At 42.7% G+C, this 20,814-nt stretch overlaps 1 protein-coding gene across 1 annotated transcript in view; it reads right to left on the reverse strand.

Moving 5' to 3' along the window:
- The window catches only part of CRACDL (CRACD like), a 65,648-nt gene that overhangs the window by 14,237 nt on the left and 30,597 nt on the right, over positions 1-20,814 (reverse strand). Inside the window, exons 2-4 of the mRNA XM_069970864.1 lie at positions 14,641-14,703; positions 1,723-1,891; positions 1,392-1,527 (exon numbers count right to left, since the gene is read on the reverse strand). Coding sequence (XP_069826965.1) covers positions 1,392-1,527; positions 1,723-1,891; positions 14,641-14,689 — 354 coding nt within the window. The 5' untranslated portion in view covers positions 14,690-14,703. The remainder of the gene's footprint in view (positions 1-1,391; positions 1,528-1,722; positions 1,892-14,640; positions 14,704-20,814) is intronic.

Consider the following 20,814-nt stretch of genomic DNA (forward strand, 5'->3'; position numbering starts at 1 on the left):
AGTTGTCTATGTGAGACAAAAGCTTTAAAGTGTCACTGTCGTTATAACTTTCAAAATCTAAATCATCAGTAGATGTAATATAAAGCAAGTTTGCAATTTACATAATTTTTTTTTCTTTTTTTAGTTATCATGAAAAACACGCTACTTCATATTTTCTGACTTTTTTTCTCAAAAGAACAGAAAACAGGAAGTCCTGTATATCCCAGGCCATCTGAGTGCTCAAAGAGAAGGCAGTCATTTGACTGATGGACAACTTGAGCCATGACTCTCTGTACTGGCCGGAATTCCTGTGTTTAGTCTCTTTTTTACAACCAGCACAAGTCTAAAAATTTGCCTTCAGGAGACTGGACCTGGATTTCTGGTAAGTTCAGCTTTGTGTTACAGCATGATAACAACAAAAAAAATGAATGTATATTGCAAACGTGCTTTATATCACATCTGTTGTTGATTTAGTTTTTGAAAGTTATAACGACAGGGACACTTTAACTGCATTGTCCCTGCACTATTTCTGTAGTTATATGACTTCAAATGGTAGAATGCAGAGATAACATATTAGTCGTATCTGCAATTCTCCAAAGGTTCACAACTTAGCTGCAAGGTGAGGAAAAATATTAGTATACAGGAAATAAGGGTGGGAAGATAATAAGCACAAAGTGGCTAACAAACAAATTATCAGACACTTTCCTCTAAGGTGGAAGGGGGCCCTAAAGAAGCAGTTCTCCCCAAATATTTACTGTCTGGTTGTCACTATACTACATTGTGTAACTAGAAGTGCTAGCTTACTAATGCTTTTATTACGGAGATATGCCCTCTGTTCTAGTCCCTGGATGTACGATGTGATCAGTAAAGAGACTAGCTAAAACTCACAGAACCTTCTGTGTGAATAAAAAGGCAGTTTCTCTATTCATTCCTATAAAAGGATTGATGTGCCCTCCATAGGAATGAATCTCCATAATAAACAATTAGCTCCTCTATGTACACACAGGCCACATTATAAAGTTTTATGGTGTGTACTTCTATAAGTAGAGAAAGTTACAGAACAGAAAACAGAAGCAGTGAAGTAGTGACATTCCATGAGGAATGAGTGGCACATCTAACTTTGGTACCTAAGTACTTTGTAGTATGTATTTAGATAATAAGTTCCTTGTGACAGCTCAGAGGTGCCAGTGGCAAGCACTAGAGATTATAAAAGGTCAATGGGATTGTATTGTTGCTTTATATACATTAGAAGCTAAGGTTCCAAGACCAAACCCCACTGCTTTAATCTATTATGCGTTGCTGTTGTTAGAAGACAGAAGTTGGAACTTGTATAAACTGATAAGCTGTAGATGATCTAGTTATATAAAGGTATGTGCCCTGAGACACATATGGTAAAATCTTCTGTGTAATACCTGTAGGGCTTTGATACGGTCAGACACGTTCTCTTGAGAGACTACACGTATTGGTCGGGCTGTCTCTTGTGCAATCTCTGGAATGAAGATACTGTCATGTGACACAGCTCTGCTTCCTAGCACGCCAGCTGTGGCCCTAAAATAAAAATCCATATTATACATATTACATACATGTTTAGCAAGAGACATTGCTGTACAATCATATAAATCTCCCACCTCCAAAGTCTTTGCTCCAGGATCTTGGATTTTAGCAATCTTTACCAAAATGTAATAAAAAAAAAAAAAAAAGAGCAACTTGACAGATATATACCTAACACACAGTATAACTTACTCAAGGTCATCCTCAGAGTCGTCATCAGCACGCAGGGAGTCTGGGATGGTGACATCGCTGGCAGACTGACTCTGCTTCAGACCACTTGCAACCAATGACGGTAAAGTCTCTTTCCTTTTCTTTTTTCCAAACAATTTTTTGAAAGATTTAAACTTAAATTTCTTTTTAGCTGAAAAAAAAGTGATTAAAAAAATGTTTAAGCTCACTTACTAAATATAAGCTATGTATATTATTGACATAGTCAGTACATCATAGATGTTATGACTCATTAGGCAATTTAAATGGAATTTGTCAGGACATTTATGCTGCCCCAACCATGTACAGCATGCAATCCTGACATGATAAAAAAAAAAACACTATGCGGGGGATTTATCAAACTGCAACCAATCAGATTCCACTTTTTATTCCTCACAGATTCTTTGAAAAATGAAAGGTGAAATCTCATTGCTTGCTAGGGGCAACTAAGACAATTCTACTTTACACCAGTTTGATAATTCTCCCCCTATGTTCTAGGCTGAAATGCTGTAACAGAGAAAACATAGTTATAATCTGGGCCATGGACTGGGTTTAGTGCCATTTGGTCTTTCCATACCAAGCCTAGTGTAATAACCCATCTGATATTCAAGCAGGAAGACACGGACAAGTGAACCCTGAGCTGAATCCAGACCTGTGTCCCTGCCTACTTACCATGGACTGTCCTAACCAACAGCAGGTAACTTGGAGACAGTCCCTAAGCTAAATAAGTGGCAGCAGTTCTAACTCTGAGGTTGCCAGAAGCATAAGGCCTAGTTTACATATGTGTGTCGATCCGTCGGAGTTTCCCTCCGATGCAGTACAGAAGTACCAGACGGAAACGCATCTCTGAACTGATCCCATTGTTTTCAATTGGACAGTTCAGATGATCCGTTCCACAACTGATGCCGCCGGACCGACGGACAGACCGCACGTCAGAACACTACATGCAGCGTTCTGACGTACGGCCAGCTCAGCTATCCAGAACCGCATCCATTACAGTGAATCGAGCGCCGGAGGCATGCACAAACGTATGCAATATGCATCCTCCGGCTTTTGGCTCTGGCGCTCCACCTGCTGCAAAACTACAACTCTCATCATGTCTGAGATATCCAGGCATGATGGGTAGTTTTGCAACAGCTGGACAGCTAAGGTTCCCTATGCCTGTACTGGGAGATGTCTCCATGTCCTGCTGCCCAAGGTAGAGGGCTCCCTGTGCTGCTGCCCCCCTATATAGATCGCCCCCTGTAATGCCGAACAGAAAAAACTGATGACAACTGATGAAATAAACGTATTAACTGATATTACTGAAAGAAACTGATAGAAACTGATAGTTTTTTCTGAAAAAAGGATCGAATACCTGATGACAACTGACATCAGTTGTGGTCAATATCTACAGAAAAAACGGATGCAACTAATACTGTATATGTAAACTAGGCCTAACAAGCAGAGCTGGTGTGACTGAACAAACCCAGACAGAAATAGGCCAGTTTTCAGACTGGGCTCAGAACACTGCAAGATACATAAAAAACTTTTACAATCAGCACCGTCTCGGCAGCAAACCATGAACCGAGGAACGCGCGGAAGTCAGCACAGGCACGGTTGATTGATAGGTCTATACCTATACACAAATTGGTAAAGACCCATCAATCAGAGCTAGGTAGGACCACCCAGATGGCACTTAGCCTGGTGCCATGGCAATATTTTAAGTTATCTTTTCTTTGCAACACTGCAGCATAACACACAGCCATTAGTAATAGCTATTTAGGGTCTAGGCAGCATAAATCTACTGACAGACTTCTTCTAAACCATTCCATAAAGACAGATATCACTGGGCACATCTAGTGACTAATCGTGGTCTTATTTGTTATTGATTTAGTTTCCTCACTAATCTATAACAGCCTCACTGACCGTGTAAAATGAAAAATTGGTGCTGGGATGTCATGACCCCTTTACCATGAAATTTCTCTTTATTCTGTAAAGCATATATCCTTTTCCAGGCTATGCAAAAAAAATGGGTCAACAGCTGTAAACGTCCTGTCATTGTCAGCAAACATTTTTATATTCTTTTTTTTTTAGAGATAGATACATCCATGAAATGGTAAGAATGATAAGGGAGAGAAAAAGAAGGAAAAAGCGGGCACCAGCGCCTCGTGTGATACCTCAATACACCAAGGATTATGTGAGAAAGTGCTCACCTGGATACCACTTGGGCTATGTGCATATCACCCCTCAACAGGGTACAAATCCGAATCCAGGGTCTTGTTTGGTAACAGTCCACTGTATATTGGCCTACTACCTCTAGGGACTGCTGAGCTGACTGTACCAAAAACACAGGATACTCCCAAAATAATGGGCCCGTGGAGAGAATAAGTGAATAAAATAAAAAGAAATTAAGGTACTCTAGGTCAGCGCTGTCCACACAGAGAAGTGGCCGAAAGCTTAAATTAATGAATTTAATATAGTAAAAAAAATACTTAGTATAGCACAAATATGACGCGTTTTGAAGACATACGTCCTCGTCATCAGATAAAACAAAGTGCACTTTGTTTTATCTGATGAAGAGGACGTATGTCTTCGAAACGCGTCATATTTGTGCTATACTAAGTTTTTTTTTTTTACTATATTAAATTCCTTTCTTTTAAGCTTTCGGCCACATCTCTGTGTGGACAGCGCTGACCTAGAGTACCTTAATTTCTTTTTATTTTATTCACTTATGGTAAGAATGATGACCTGCTAGATGTGCGAGCATGCTGGGTTTGTGGAGCTGTCCTGGGCTTGAAAAACAGTGATCTAAAATTGGCAAATCTAAGCAGGCTTCCTTTATTCCTGACATACAGTACTTATTGTTGTATACAGCATATAGGACATCATATCAGAAAGAGACTGTAAAACACAACTAGCCCTGCAGTGTAGATCTGTGCTCCATCCCCTGAAGATACAAATTACATTAGTGGAAAAAGGAGCCATATACATTAGTTCTTCCCGTGTATCGGATGCTATAAATAATGTTTATTTGCTTTCTATTGAGTCAATAACAAAAAATGACTTTACCAGCAGGGCACAATATGGAAAGAAAACTGCTCGGTCTGATCATAAACTGGGAAAGTCCCATACTAGTGTCATTATTCTAAATTACTTGTAATGGTGTTAAAGCTGGCTTTCCTTATTTTATTTACACACTGTGCATAAAATGTGGTTGTGCAAACACAATAGAAATGAGGAAAGAATTCTACTGTCCAAAATGCTATTTATTCAGAGGAAAGAGTGTGTTCTGCTGTAGCCTGTGTCCCTAGCCATTTCTCACAGCACTGCAGCATAAATACCTGGTGGGGACCTGTGTAATCCAGGAGGCTGCTGCTCTATGAACAGAAGCTCTTAGTAACAGCTCGTTCTTACAGCACAAGCACACAGCGAAGGGCTCGCCCCCTCTACTGCAGCAACACAAAAAGATGCTGCTGTGGACTACACCACTCACCATTAAATGACGGTGAGCACTCATTAAGTGGAGAGACAATGTGATATAAAGAAACGCATTTCACACAGTGAATACAACGTAAGCATTTAATAAAAACCAATAAATTAACTTATCTTATAAAAATAATAAAATATTTGAATGGCCGATGAGAGCCAATGAGACCCAATACTACTATTATTATGCTGCTATGTCTCCTCCTTCCGCATTGCAAATCTATGGGGCCGGAGTGCTTTAGGCAACTAAACCGAAATCAGCGCTAAAAAAACTTGGTACAAAAATTTTTTTCTACCAACTACAGACCCTGTTTAATAGACTATTGGTTTGGTCTGAATAGAAAATATGTACAAGAGCTGTTGTTTCTCACCCCGAAGAACTGTCTGGTCCTTACACAGTCAGCCCTTTAGTATCTGTCTGACCCCCCCACCCCCTTTAAACTGCTTGTATCAGCAGATAGCTGCTTTTAATCCAAGATCTGTCCTGGGATCCGTTCGGCAGGTGATGCAGTTATTGTCCTAAAAAACAACTTTTTAACTTGCAGCCCTGTGTGAAATTGACATGGCCTAGAGTACCCATGCCCTAGGATTGCAACGCCCCTCTGTCCCTCCTCCCTGCCCTCCTCATTACTAGGAATGCCCCCACATGTTCTAGGGGCATTCCTAATGATGAAGAAGATGGGGAGGAGGAATGGAGGGGTGTGGCAATTCTAGATCCTAGAGCAAGGGTACTCTAGGCCATGCCAATTTGACACAGGGCTGCAAGCTTAAAAGTTGTTTTTAGGGCAATAACTGCACCACCTGCCGAACTGGGACATGTTTTGGATTAAAAGCAGCTATCCAAAGGTACAAGCGGTTTGGGGGGGTCAGATTGTGGGTACAGAGTCGCTTTAAAATGGGAACAATCTAATAATCAGGCAGACTCTGTATACTGAAAGTTTACAGTGATTCAGTCTTAACATTAACCCCTAGGTGACCTAGGAAATACCGCTACGTCCTGGAAGTCTGTCCCCAGACGACCGTGGACGTACTGGTACGTTCTGAGCTATGAAGCGCGCTCCGGAGCGGGGCGCGCTTCATAGCAGGGGGGGGGGGGGGGCCGGCTGCAATCAGCAGCCGGCACCTCACTGTTAATGACACACTGCAGCGTGACATTAACTCCTTAAGCGGCCGCGGCGTTTAAGTGTAAGTGACAGGGGGAGTCACAGTGTGACTGCGAGGGTCCCGAACGGTAAAACGGACCGCCGGAGGTCTCTCACCTGCCTCCGTGTGGACCGATCGGCGCTCTGGTCACTGAGCCTGCACAGGCAGGCTCAATCAGCAGAGCTCCGATAACACTGATCGATGCTATGCCTATGGCATAGCAGTGATCAGTGTGTAAAATAAAAGTAGTCAATATACAAGTCCCCCAAAGGGACTTCAAATGTGTAAAAAAAAAAGTTAAAAATCACTAACTAAGCCCCTCCCCCAATAAAAGTTTAAATCACCCCCCTTTCCCATTATATAAATAAAACATAAAAAAATAAATAAACATATAATGTACCGTAGCGTGCGTAATTGTCCGATCTATTAAAATATAACAAGCGTTGTTGCGAACGGTGAACGGCGTAGATGAAAAGAGGGAAAAAAGTGTGCGGATTACCGATTTTATGTTACATTATATATATATGAAAAAATTAATAAAAAGTGATCCAAACGATCAATATGGTATTAATAAAAACTAGAGATCATGGCGGAAAAAATGACACCCCATACAGCCCCATAGGTGAAAAAATAAAACTGTTATAAGCGTCACAATAGGCCCATTTTAATAATATTTATTTACCAAAAAAAAAGGATTTCATTAAAAAAATATATATAACATTAGAGAATCTGTGTAAACCTGCATATGGTTGTGTTCGGGCTGACCTATAGAGTAATAGTAGCATGTTGCTTTTACCATATAGTGCATTACGTAGACACAGGAACCCCCCCCAAACGTTACCATATTGCATTCTTTTTTACAATTTCACCTATTTATATCTTGATAAATAATATATTTGGGATTCCGTCATACATGTTATGGTAAAATGAAAGACGCCATTACACAGTACAACTATTCCTGTAACAAACAAGCACTTACATGGCTTGTAGATAGAAAACTGAAAGTGCTAGAGCTCTTAGAAGGGCAGGAGGAAAAAACGAAAGCGCAAAGATCAAAATTTGCGCGGCCCACTGGGTCATTTTGGGCCTGGTCCTCAAAGGGTTAAAGCAGTATTGCATGTATATTTTTATATAGCAAATAACACTCAAGCTGCAAAATAGACAGGAAATATATACAGTGGTGCCTTGGATTAAGAGCATATTTTGTTCTGGAACCATGCTTGTAATCCAAATCAGCTCTTAAACTAAAGGAGATCTTTCCATAAGAAATCATTGAATGCAGACAATTCGTTCCCAACCCCAAAAATCATTTTTTATTCTAAATAACATGTAAAACTAACGAAACAAACATTTAGAAAAAGCTGAATATGTCATGTTATAAGTCACTGTACAGTATAGCAATCAGCATGTGGAGTGTGTAGTAAGTGCATAACCCTGATAACACAGCAGCAGTTTGTAGGTAAAGGATGGAGATGCCCAAAATGCAGTAGCTTAGTACAACAGGCTAGAATAGAGAAGCAGGGCTGCTGTCAGAAGTCTGTGTGGTCACATGACAGCAATGGAGAAGGGGTGTGTGTTCTGCATGGACCAATCAGGAAGTAAAAATAACAGAGCTGTGCAGGAGGACAGTGATGAGTAACTTCTCTATACAGCTGTGTAAATGGCTGAGTGTGAATGCAGGCACATTATAGCAGCAGTGTGTATAGCTGAGTGTAAGTGCAAGCACATTATAACAGCAGTGTGTATAGCTGAGTGTACGTGCAGGCACATTATAGCAGGAATGGAGAGGATATGGGAAACACAAGGACTGACAAAGACTGCAGGGAGCATGAAGGAATGAGCAGAACAGATGTGGCCGGGCACATACAAGCAGCACTCTGTCTGGGGAGAGAGGGTTTACGGCTATAAAGAGATTACCTCCACAGTCCTGTCCCCTGATGCAAGTCCCAGCCTGACTATGTACTATGCCTCACGATGCAGGCAGGTGTATGATATAAACTCACTACAATCCAATGGAAAATAATCACTGAAGATCTACTTCTGGTGACACTTTAAATAATATAGTAAGGAGCTCCTCCGATACTACAGAGTATACTTTTATATAGGAAGTCTTAAAGCAGCTGGCTGAAGTGGAATAGGCTGTTGTATCATGAGCCTTGGGATAGGATATATATTACTGAAATGATTTCCCACCCGTTCAGAGTATATTATTGTATGAGGCTCCTATTTGCATTAATAACAGAGCCACCTGCAGCTTATGTGTGTATGGATAAAGAAATATTAGGTTTAAATACAGGCGATATGGTGGAGAAGATCTCTATGTTTGCATTAGATGATTGCTCTTCCTATGTTGTTTTGTGGTCTATCAATCTGTCATTCATAAGTGCCAAAGAAGATTCTCCAGATAATAAAAGGTCTGTTTAAAGATTTAGCCTGGCAAGCAAACTATCCCAGACTGCAAACTGAGCAAACATACAGCCCTAAGCATCTAGGTGGTCTGGCTACACCTAATTTTAGATTTTTTTTATTATTATTTTTTATTTTGCTTCACAGTTAAAAATTCAGATATTTGTGGAATGTTCTGACTGATAAATCAAGTATATCAAAATGCAATGTCTGCTTGCTTTAAGGAATACTCCAGAGACTAAAAGTTTATTTTTAATACATTGCTTAAATAAACTTTTATAATACATTCCAAAGTACTGTAATATAAGTATATTTATTTTTTAACGTACATATACAGTGGTATATGTATAAGCTATTATACTAATTGGTTCCAGGACGACCATTGTATGTTGAAAATGTTGTATCTTGAGACCAAAACTGGTATATGGTTCTGAAGCCCCCAAAATGTTATCCGAAAGTGAGGAAAAAAAATGAGGATTTGAAGGAAAATAAGCAGATAATGAATATGGATAAAGCATATCTTACATATAGCAGTCAGAAATAGCTACTGGAGACTGTAAATCACTTTCTATTTAGAAGACCCGGAGCGTTTTCAGGGTCCTGCATAGATCACACAGCGTCTCAGATAAAGAAAATGAAGCCGCCCATTTCTGGGGCCTGAAGGTGCAGCTTATCCTAGTGCAGGTAAAGAGCAGCACAGGACATGTAGTATCACACTGTGCTATAGGGAGTAGATACTAGACACACACAGCAGTACAGGACATGTAGTATCACACTGTACTATAGGGAGTAGATACTAGACACACACAGCAGTACAGGACATGTAGTATCACACTGTACTATAGGGAGTAGATACTAGACACACACAGCAGTACAGGACATGTAGTATCACACTATACTGTAGGGAGGAGATACTAGACACAAACAGCAGTACAGGCAGTGGCGTAGCTACCGCGGTCGCGGCGGTCGCCGCCGCGACCGGGCCCACCTCAGAGCCCCGCAAGGCCCTCCCGATCAATCACTCTTGTGACCGCAAGCATTGTTTTGACCGGCTCCGTCTTCCCCCGGCTGCTGCCGGGGGTGTCGCGTCTTATCCCCGGCAGCGCGCGCATCCCAGAGCTCCCTGCGCGCCTTGGGCCCTGACTTCCGGTTCCGGCGCGCAGGGAGCTCTGGGATGCGCGCGCTGCCGGGGATAAGACGCGACACCCCCAGCAGCCGCGCAGCAGCCGGGGACAGACCGAAGGAGTGAGGATCAACGTGGGAGCGCGTTGTCAGGTGAGTTAAGTTTTGTTTTGTTTTTTATCAGCCTGCAGAGTGGGGGGAAAGAGGGGGGGGGAAATCTATGAGGGTGGGGGGAAAGAGGGGCATCTATGAGGGTGGGGGGAAAGAGGGGGCCATCTATGAGGGTGGGGGGAAAGAGGGGGCCATCTATGAGCGTGAAGGGAAAGAGGGGCCATCCATGAGGGTGGGGGGGAAAGAGGGGGGAATCTATGAGGGTGGGGGGAAAGGGGACCATCTATGAGGGTGGGGGAAAGGGGACCATCTATGAGGGTGGGGGGGAAAGAGGGGCCATCTATGAGGGTGGGGGGGAAAGAGGGGGCCATCTATGAGGGTGGGGGGGAAAGAGGGGGCCATCTATGAGGGTGGGGGGAAAGGGGACCATCTATAAGGGAGGAGGGGGGGGGGGGGTGAAGGGGACCATCTATAAGGGAGGGGGGTGAAGGGGACCATCTATAAGGGAGGGGGGGGGGAAGGGGACCATCTATAAGGGAGGGGGGAGAGGGGGCCATCTATAAGGGAGGGGGGAGAGGGGGCCATCTATAAGGGAGGGTGGGAGGAAGGGGACCATCTATAAGGGAGGGGGGAGAGGGGCCATCTATAAGGGAGGGTGGGGGGAGAGGGGGCCATCTATAAAGGAGGGGGGAGAGGGGGCCATCCATAAGGGAGGGTGAGGAGAGAGGGGGCCATCCATAAGGGAGGGTGAGGAGAGAGGGGGCCATCTATAAGGGAGGGGGTAGAGGGGGGCCATCTATAAGGGAGGGGGTAGAGGGGGCCAACTATAAGGAGGGGGAGAGGAGGCCATCTATAAGGGAGGGGGTAGAGGGGGCCATCTATATGGAGGGGGGAGAGGAGGCCATCTATAAGGGAGGGTGGGGGGAGAGGGGGCCATCTATAGGGAGGGCAACATGGGGGGAGAGGGAATACACAGAGGGGGGCATATATTATTAGGGGGTCACATAGAGTCAGGGCTACCCACTAAATGAGGGTGTAAAGGGGCCAATACAGATGTGCAGTGTGTATATAGATGAGGATGGTGCCAGAGTGAGGAGACTAATATGTCTGTCTGGCAGATTCTGTGGATTCGTGGCTCAGAGAAGTTCTCATAACGGCCCAGGACGGGTGGAGAAGATGAAAAGGAAAGAACTCCGATCAGAGAAGACGTCTCCTGTGAGTCACCTGATATAACTGCACTGTAATGTATATGGTGTATAGAACCTGTGTAGAGCTGGGACCACCTCTATATGACTGGATGAGGTGATTTAGTATACTGGATTTGGTCAGTAACAATATGGTGGTGATGGTAGTGGTTGTGGTGTGGCAGTAATGTTTCCTTCCTATATACTGGTATTACTGGTAATATTGGTCTCAGTATACAGGATTTGGTCAGTAACAGTATGGCGGTAATATGTACGGTGATAATACTTTCTCTTCCAATATGCTGGTGTTATTGGTAATATCTGTCTTGGTGTATATATATATATATATATATATATATATATATATATATATATATACACACACACCAATAGCATCACTTGGTCGTGAAAGGAGGATGGGGGGCCCAAGTTGGCCTCTCGCACCAGGGCCCAGGAGACATTAGCTACGCCCCTGAGTACAGGACATGTAATATCACACTGTACTGTAGAGAGGAGATATCAGACACACACAGCAGTACAGGACATGTAATATCACACTGTACTGTAGGGAGAAGATACCAGACACACAGCAGTACAGGACATGTAGTATCACACTGTACTGTAGGGAGGAGATACTAGACACACACAGCAGTGCAGGACATGTAGTATCACACTGTACAGTAGGGAGGAGATACTAGACGCACACAGCAGTACAGGACATGTAGTATCACACTGTACTGTAGGGAGAAGATACCAGACACACAGCAGTACAGGACATGTAGTATCACACTGTACTGTAGGGAGGAGATACTAGACACAAACAGCAGTGCAGGACATGTAGTATCACACTGTACTGTAGAGAGGAGATATTAGACACACACACACACACAGCAGTACAGGATACATATCACACTGTACTGTAGGGAGTAGATACCAGACACACACAGCAGTACAGGACATGTAGTATTACACTGTACTGTAGTGAGGAGATACTAGACACACACAGCAGTACAGGACATGTAGTATCACACTGTATTGTAGGGAGGAGATACTAGACACACACAGCAGTACAGGACATGTAGTATCACACTGTACAGTAGGGAGGAGATACTAGACACACACAGCAGTACAGGACATGTAGTATCACACTGTACTGTAGGGAGAAGATACCAGACACACACAGCAGTACAGGACATGTAGTATTACACTGTACTGTAGTGAGGAGATACTAGACACACACAGCAGTACAGGACATGTAGTATCACACTATACTGTAGAGAGGAGATATCAGACACACACAGCAGTACAGGACATGTAGTATCACACTGTACAGTAGGGAGGAGATACTAGACACACACAGCAGTACAGGACATGTAGTATCACACTGTACTGTAGGGAGTAGAAAATAGACACACAGCAGTACAGGACATGTAGTATCACACTGTACTGTAGAGAGGAGATACTAGGCGGTCGATCACTGCATGCATACTGTATGTTGACAATATTGTAACCTGAGGCCATTGTAAGTTGAGTGACCCCTGTATACTTCCGTTGACTGGCAGCAGCAAGGGGCAACAGCCACTTGTGCTGCCACAAACGATTGTGCCAGGAACCAAAGGGCTATCTAAGCCCTGCAGTTCCTGATCCCCTGCTATGTTCTAGCGCTGTATCTGTGGGGGGTGGAAGCTTCCTGCCACCATTGTAGTGTCCGACAGCCTCTGTAGAGGGAGCAGTGATTAGTAACACAACTCTCTCTGCTTCTAGTACTGCTCACTTTGCTTATAGAAATAACAGGTCACTGTGCAGAAGCTGTTGGGACACCACAATCGCGTCAGACAGCTTCCCCCTGGAAACAGCGCTAAAACAGAGCAGGGAATCTGGAACTGCAGGGCTTAGATAGAGATTTTAGAGAGATATTAGAGATATTAAAACAATGTATAAGCAATAAATATTTTTTCTGGAGTACTCCATTAAAAAGGTTTACAAATAAATTGGTAATTAAAGGGGTTTTCCGAGTTATTTTGACATACCTCTAATAAACTTGTCTTGCCATATAATTAATATGTGTCATTGGCTTCTATATCCAATTCTGTCTCTTTCTCTAATTTTCTTCACTTTTTACACTCTCTATGTGGTCCAGTGACATCACTGACTCAGCCTGCCTCCATCTAAGTATGAGATTTCAGAGCCTTCCAAACGGCTGTCTGGGTGGCCCTCCCCGAACAAGCGCCATCACAGTGACACCCTGTTCTGGGGCGGGCCTACACTGTCGGTGAACACAGAACGGCACATTGATGTCCCGGTCCAGGGCGTGACTATATCTTCTGACTCTATAGTCTCAAGTTGAATGCTAATCACCCCCCTTTTCTGTCATCACCCCTCCGGTGTATTTTCTTATCCCCCCCCCTCCTCCTGTGTAATCACACCCCACTCACAGTGTACTAGGGGCCTACTTTAAAAAAATAAAAAAATAGTAAAGCATAAAAAAACCTATATAAATTGAATATCTTTGTAATCATACTGACCTGTGCAAATAAGCAGCATAAAAATGAACCCCAACAATAATCTTTTGTTTCTTAGTACAATTTATGTAAAATGAATCCTGCCACTAAAAAGCACAATTGTTATTACAAAAAACAAACCATCACACAGAATTAAAAGAGATATGACTCTTGGAAGGCAAGGAGAAAAAATGAAAATTGTGTCCTTAAGGGGTTAAAAAAAGTCAAGAAAGTTTTCCATAAATGAATGGTAAAAAGTTATTGTCTTAAAATAAATGGCCTGTCACCCTCCTTGTAAATGTTGAGTTTATTACTTATAAGAAAGAATGTTTATTAATTATAAGAAAGAATGTTGATCAAAACTAAATAAAATGAATCCAAGGGGACTGGATACTGTGGACTGAGGGGGTTCTGGACAGAAAAGGCAGAGAGGGAGAGGGGCTTCTAATTGCGGGGAGCTGCCAATTATTCATTAATAATTGTTAACATGATCCACATAAAATAAAATGTAAAAAGCCAGTTGGGACACAACTTAATACAGTAAAAAGGGAATATTAGGGGACTACAGTATATGCAAGTACATAAAATATTATTTAAAGCATTTGAAAGAGGAAAAGTCACGTTATGTAGACAAAGTAAAGCAGATACTAGCTGTTCCTTCCATAGTATATTAATACTATATAAATATATATTTTTAAATTAGTAAATATATAATAACCAGATGTTCCCACAGTTTGGCTATTTAGAAACATTTAGTTCTGTTTCTAAAGCAAAAGCTTTACTTGACTTACTGTATTGTCAAGTGGTTTCCCTATGACCCAGCATGTAGGTGCATACTGCCACCTTGTGTTCATAGAAGGATATTGTTTCAATCTGCAGAGTATGAATCCCTTTACAAAGTAGTATAAAAAATACCAAGGAATAGAGGGCATGCCTACAGTCCAATGCATTACACAGGTTCCACCTACCTGTATTATCATCTACAAGGGTGTCACCTTCTCTCAGTTTTGGATCCATCCCAAATAAATGACCTGAAAAAGAAAGAAAAAAGTGTAAAAACACAACAATCAGCTGACAAATTGCCTTTTTCCTTGTCTGGAGCATTTTGATCAATTGGACAGAATAAAGAAAATGAAACATACCAATAAAATGTCTCAGAATAAGGGTGCGTTTACACAGAGAGACAGGTCTGACAGATTTTGGAAGCCAAAGCCAGCAATGGATTTGAAAAGGGGAGAAATCTCAGTCTTACCTTTATGACCTGTTCTCTGTTTATAGTCTGTTCCTGGCTTTGGTTTCCAAAATCTGTCAGATAAATCTGTCTGTGTAAACGTACCATAATGCTGCCCTATATTGTGATTAGAAATTTGATCTAAAACTGACCCAAGGCGGAGCACGCATTCATTAATGTGGTGCAGGCTTTCTGATAAATCTGTTGCCTCTGAAGTCTACTCAAAGGGGGGCATTTATTAAGTCTGACATTTTTTGCGCCGGACTTAAAAATGTCCCTACAGCACCGAGGTTCGCCAGATTTATGTACAGACGCAATGTGGCCATTTCTTTACAGAGAATGGTCGCTGCACCACATAATAAATGGCCCTCTAAGTATAGGCCAACTATGTAATTTGTATAAAGTGCACCAGAATTTTAAGCCAGATTCAAGCACTTTTTGGTACACTCTCACACCCGAGGCCATGTCCCCTTTTCAAATTTGGCAAAAAGTCTCTCTAATATGTCCATGGCACCCAATTTTGAACATTACTATCAGTGAAAGTTAGGCACTGTCTGTCGCAGTTACGTGTACCCTGTATACCAATTATTGGGCACCATACTGTAAGGCACTCTAAGTCACTGTCTGCTGCAGCAGTTACGTGTACCCTGTATACCAATTATTTTGCACCATACTGTAAGGCACTGTAAGGTAGTCACTGCCTGGTGCAGCTACTTGTACCTTGTATGCCAGTTATTTGGCACCATCCTGCAAAGCACTGTAAGATACTGCGTGGTGCAGCTACTTGTACCTTGTATGCCAGTTATTGGCACCATACTGCAAGGCACTGTAAGTTAGTCACTGCCTGCCTGGTGCAGCTACTTGTACCTTGTATGCCAGTTATTTGGCACCATCCTGCAAAGCACTGTAAGATACTGCGTGGTGCAGCTACTTGTACCTTGTATGCCAGTTATTGGCACCATACTGCAAGGCACTGTAAGTTAGTCACTGCCTGGTGCAGCTACTTGTACCTTGTATGCCAGTTATTTGGCACCATACTGCAAGGCACTGTAAGTTAGTCACTGTCTGCTGCAGTTACTCTTACCCTGTACGCCAGTTATTTGGCACCATACTGTAAGGCACTCTAAGTCACTGTCTGCTGCAGTTACTTGTACCCTGTACGCCAGTTATTTGGCACCATACTGTAAGACACTGTAAGATAGTCACTGCCTGGTACCCTGTATGCCAGTTATTTGGGAATAATTTTTCCAAATGTCAGTTTGGGGCAACAACAGAGGTCGTGTTCAGAGTATTCTACCTAATACCAGACAAGTTACTTTATACATACAGTACCAATAATAAGAAAATGACAGAACAAAATTCATACTTTAAAAACAATACTTTTTATATGCATCAGTGCCAGTTTCGGTCAATCCTGCTTTGCCCAGTGGCAGCCAACCAATGCTCCACAGTCTTATGTTGTTTTTCAGAAATTCCTTCTAAAGGAATCTGACACGAGACAACAATGCACTTAAAATGATACCTGGAGTTTGACACAGTAACACAGCAACAATGCCTTTCCTCCAGCTCTAACTAGTATAGAAAACAGCTGCAGAATGGTTTCCATTGTTTTTTTTTTCTGACTAATAAATCCTACGAAATCATTTACAGGACGCTGCATCTTTTTATTAACAGATTTGATTTTTTACAGCCATTATTGCTTGGTACTAGTCATGCACCTGCGACTAGTAATATGTCATGCCATTCTGCCTTTGTGAGGAGTGTCTGCATGGTTATTTATAGACAGGTAGGTAAACGCTGCCAAGTAACGCCTGGAGCAGATCCACAGAGATTACAATAACCTTGTGACTAGCAGCAATGGTAGCAAGCAGGATAAACCTAGGTCTTTCCTTGAGCCCTGGCCACTCACTGTGCCTTATTTCCACTCGGGTAACTGGGGCTGACAACTGGATGGATTAGGGCACCAGTGTGCACTCCTAGGCTGCAGCCATACATCCTTGTCACTATATGTAGGGGTACCAGAGGGTGGACAACCATTGATCATTGCATACTCTAGCCATATGCCCTCTTTATAATCATTCTTTTCTTCTCCATGCACTGACTACCCATTCACATATTAGGGTATGTTCACACTGAGCAAATATGGTGGAATCCCACCCCGTTTTCTCTGTATGAACATACTCTTGGGTTGGAATCGTACATGCAGTTTTTGTACATTTTTTTGCACCATGACAGGAGTGGATACTCAAATACAATACTACAAAAACCTAACTAACTAAACCAGTTATGGTGTGACTACTGAAGCCATGATCAATCTAGACTATAGGAAACCATTATACCCACAACTGCTTTGTTTCATGGGTGCCTTATCTGTGCAAGATATTTAAAGCGATGCAAAAAAAAAAAAAAAATGGGTTCAGGTCAGGACAGTTTCCTGGCCAGGTCAACAATTGAATGCCCTTTGCTGGGAACTACTGTGCATAATTTTGCTATGTAACAGGGAGCTGAATCCTGCTGAAAGTGGAAAGCTACATTGTTTGGAAAGAAATTTCTGATGGAAGATAGTAATTTTTTTTATAGGATGGTATCAATGCAAGTCTTGTATTAAGCATGCCACTGATTACATGAAGGAGGCCATCTGCTAAAATACATGTCCAAATTGCTCGTTGGGTTCTTTGCATTTGTCTCAATGCAGTCAGGATATAGATTCTCCTACTGTTCGTCTCACATATTGTCTCGCATTAGGATAAGGATACCTAATGCTGGGTTTACACGGGACGATAATTGGCCAGATCGCACGATTAACAATGTCGGAGTAACATTTTTTTTCAACTAACGATCAGCATTTAGACGGTACGATATATTGTACGGAAAAATCGTTTTGCGATCGTTTTAAGATCGCGCGCCCGCAGTCCGGCCCGCCCGCAGCTCGGCCCCCCGCCCGCAGCCCGGCCCCCTGCTCATCCGCAGCCCGGCCCCACGGTCAACCGCAGCCCCCTGCGTCGCCCCCGCCCTCCCGGCCACAAGCATACCTTACCTGCTCCGTGTAGCAGGTGTTCGAAATCCCCAGCTCCCCTCTTCAGTGCATTGATTGGCTGAAGAGCGGAGTCGGGAATTTCTTCAGCTGATTCCATGAATCGTGCAGCCCTTCAAATTGTCTTCCAAACTCCAGACAATGAAATTGGCACCACCTTCTTATTAGAACTCATACACACTCAGCAGCCCACTTAGGAGTCTTCAAAATAATATCACAGTGGTGGTGTTTCCTGCCAATGGTCAAGGAAGACAGAAATACAACATAGAAAGAAAACGGAGTGCACTCACAAATATAAAGTGACTTTATTTCCAAAAGGTGCAAAATTCAATTTTTCTGGGCGGTATCCTCCCTCTGCACGGAGCCGGCAGCCTGAGGGAGATGAGCGACGATAAGTTTTGTTTCGTATGAAGCAAAGTCAATCTGCTTAGCCCATCTCTAATGACTAGGGTTGCATCTGCATTGGGGCTCCTTGTGGACACCAATGGAGCTCGATAAACCCCATTGACTTTAATGGGGTCCATGGGGTTTCCCACTGGTGTCTGTTGTTTTACTGGAAAAAATGGACAAAAAATACCAAATGCATTGTTAATTGAATGGATTACACTATGAAGGCCCCAACTAAGCCTCTGAGGCACAAGCAAGACCTAAGTGAGAGGTCATTGTGTCCTTTAGTGATAATGTATTATGACTTCGGTATTTGCAGCATAACCTTTTCTTGTACTGAAGAAATTTGAATTCTGTTTTTTAATTGAATTCAACATTGACTTCTCTTTAGGAATCCATATTTGCATTTAGCTATAGGCGTGCAGCATACAACATTTCAAAATGTATATTCCCCAAGATATGGCATGTAGAATATAAAGTATCCACCCCATGAATTGTCATCTATCCTACAACATTAAAGGAAGAGAAAGCACTATAAGTAGAACAAAAGAATTCTGTCCCATATCCCCACCCTGACACACACAGGCAAACATGAAGAATGCTGCCAAGGAACATAAGCCATGGGAAGGTAATCGATATGCCCTGCCAGCCTGACATTAGAGGAGAAAAGAAGAAAGATAAAAAGAGCAAACACTATGAAACAAAGGACTGTTCTCATTTCTCAGAACACAATTTCCAGCTTGGAGCTTATGTTATTCTGTTTTATTAACATCAGTTGCCATATGGTCACCTAAATCACAGGACATTTATGTATTATATAAATTAGGGCATGTTGATTGCTGCGCTTTTTGAGAAACTGTGTCAAAATTTAACTTTTTTGCTACGATTAATTGAAAATCTTAAATTAGGCCGGCCCCTTCTTCCCAGCCACGCCTCCTCCCCGCCTTACCATGCCCCCCTGCCCACCCATTGGGCAAGTGGGGAATATGGCAGGAGTACACCAGAGAGAAGGGGCGAATCTGCGCCTTCTCCCTGGCGTACACCCCTGCTGGACTTTTCATAAATGTCCACTATGATGTCTATTGCGAACTGAACTCTTGTTAGGGCTCACGCCCATTGAGGTGGTGTGGCCATGTGAGTTCCATGCACTGCTATACAGATACCAGATGGTGCCATACTGGGATACTCTAACACACAATGCTTTAACAAAACATGCCACATTTTTTTCTGTCAGAATCCATATTAAAAAAAATAAAGAAAACCCTTTGTATGGCTTTGTATGAAATGAAGGAGCAGGTGTACATTTCTGCCTTGTTTACACCGGTAAACTATGATAAATTGAGGGAAGGAGGAGGCCACCCCCCCAACTTGCTGCACCCCCCCCCCCCCCCCATCAGGCGAGCGGGGCTTATGCCTGGCATACAGTAGGCCAAATTCAGTAAGTACTGAATGACTGAAATCCCAGTAAACAATAGGTGTTTTTGCTGCAATCGCAGTAAGGCTATGTTCACACTATGTAAAAAGAACCGGATTATTTCACAAGAATGGCCATTGTGCGAACAGATGTTATTTTCGAACCAACAGCCATTGTTATGTAATACAGCCGTTGTTTTTACATAGTGTTAACATAGCCTAAAAATGCATAGTTTGTCCAGCAAATTTGGTTGTGTGCAGGAAAAACACAGTAGTACCACAATGTGTGAACACAGCTTAACTACTAAATAGCTAAGGCTGGCTTCACACTGCCCTAAACTCTGGGGAAAACGCCAGGGCCAGATGTTAGCTGGAAGTCAATAGAAGTTTATGATCTGCCTTACACGCAGAGTTTTGGGGGGGTTGGCGTTTTTTCTGACGCATTTTTTTGGGGCCTGGAAAACGGCAGACAAAAAGTGTGTGAGGGCATGCTAAAACTGGCAAGTATCTAATTGTTTATGTGGCCTCAGCAATGTATACTAGATTGCCTGTCCGTACGTACAGTATATGGCAAATTTTATGGGGCAAGCACACAGCACTGGCCCATGAGTAGCAGGCTAGCGGCCCATCCTTCAAGAACTACTCTGGCTCTTACCAATTGTTACCCTCGTCACATCAATGCGGGGAAGGTAAATGCCACAAGCAACCTAGGTGCACAGCATGGTACCTTAAATGGGTATTCCACTACCCCTAACCCTCCCTTATGAGACAGATGATGTAAACAAGTCCCTGACTGGCAATGTTGAAGATAAAGACAGTAAGGGAATTGTTTACATCAGCTGTCTCAGAAGGGAGGACGGAGAAGGGGGGGCACAGAGAGAATAGCTCATACACAGATGTTTGTGACTTCATCAGAAAGCAGCAGCTGAGAACTGGGGGAAGGAGACTGAATAGATAATGACAAGTATGAAATGAATTTTTCTCACCATGGGCAGCATGTTTGAGTGGAATACCCTATAAGGCACCTTGCTGTGCAACTGTGACTCTGATACCAGTGCTGAAATTATCATTTAAATC

Source organism: Dendropsophus ebraccatus, chromosome 5, assembly GCF_027789765.1.
Source record: "Dendropsophus ebraccatus isolate aDenEbr1 chromosome 5, aDenEbr1.pat, whole genome shotgun sequence".
Taxonomy (NCBI): Eukaryota; Metazoa; Chordata; class Amphibia; order Anura; family Hylidae; genus Dendropsophus; species Dendropsophus ebraccatus.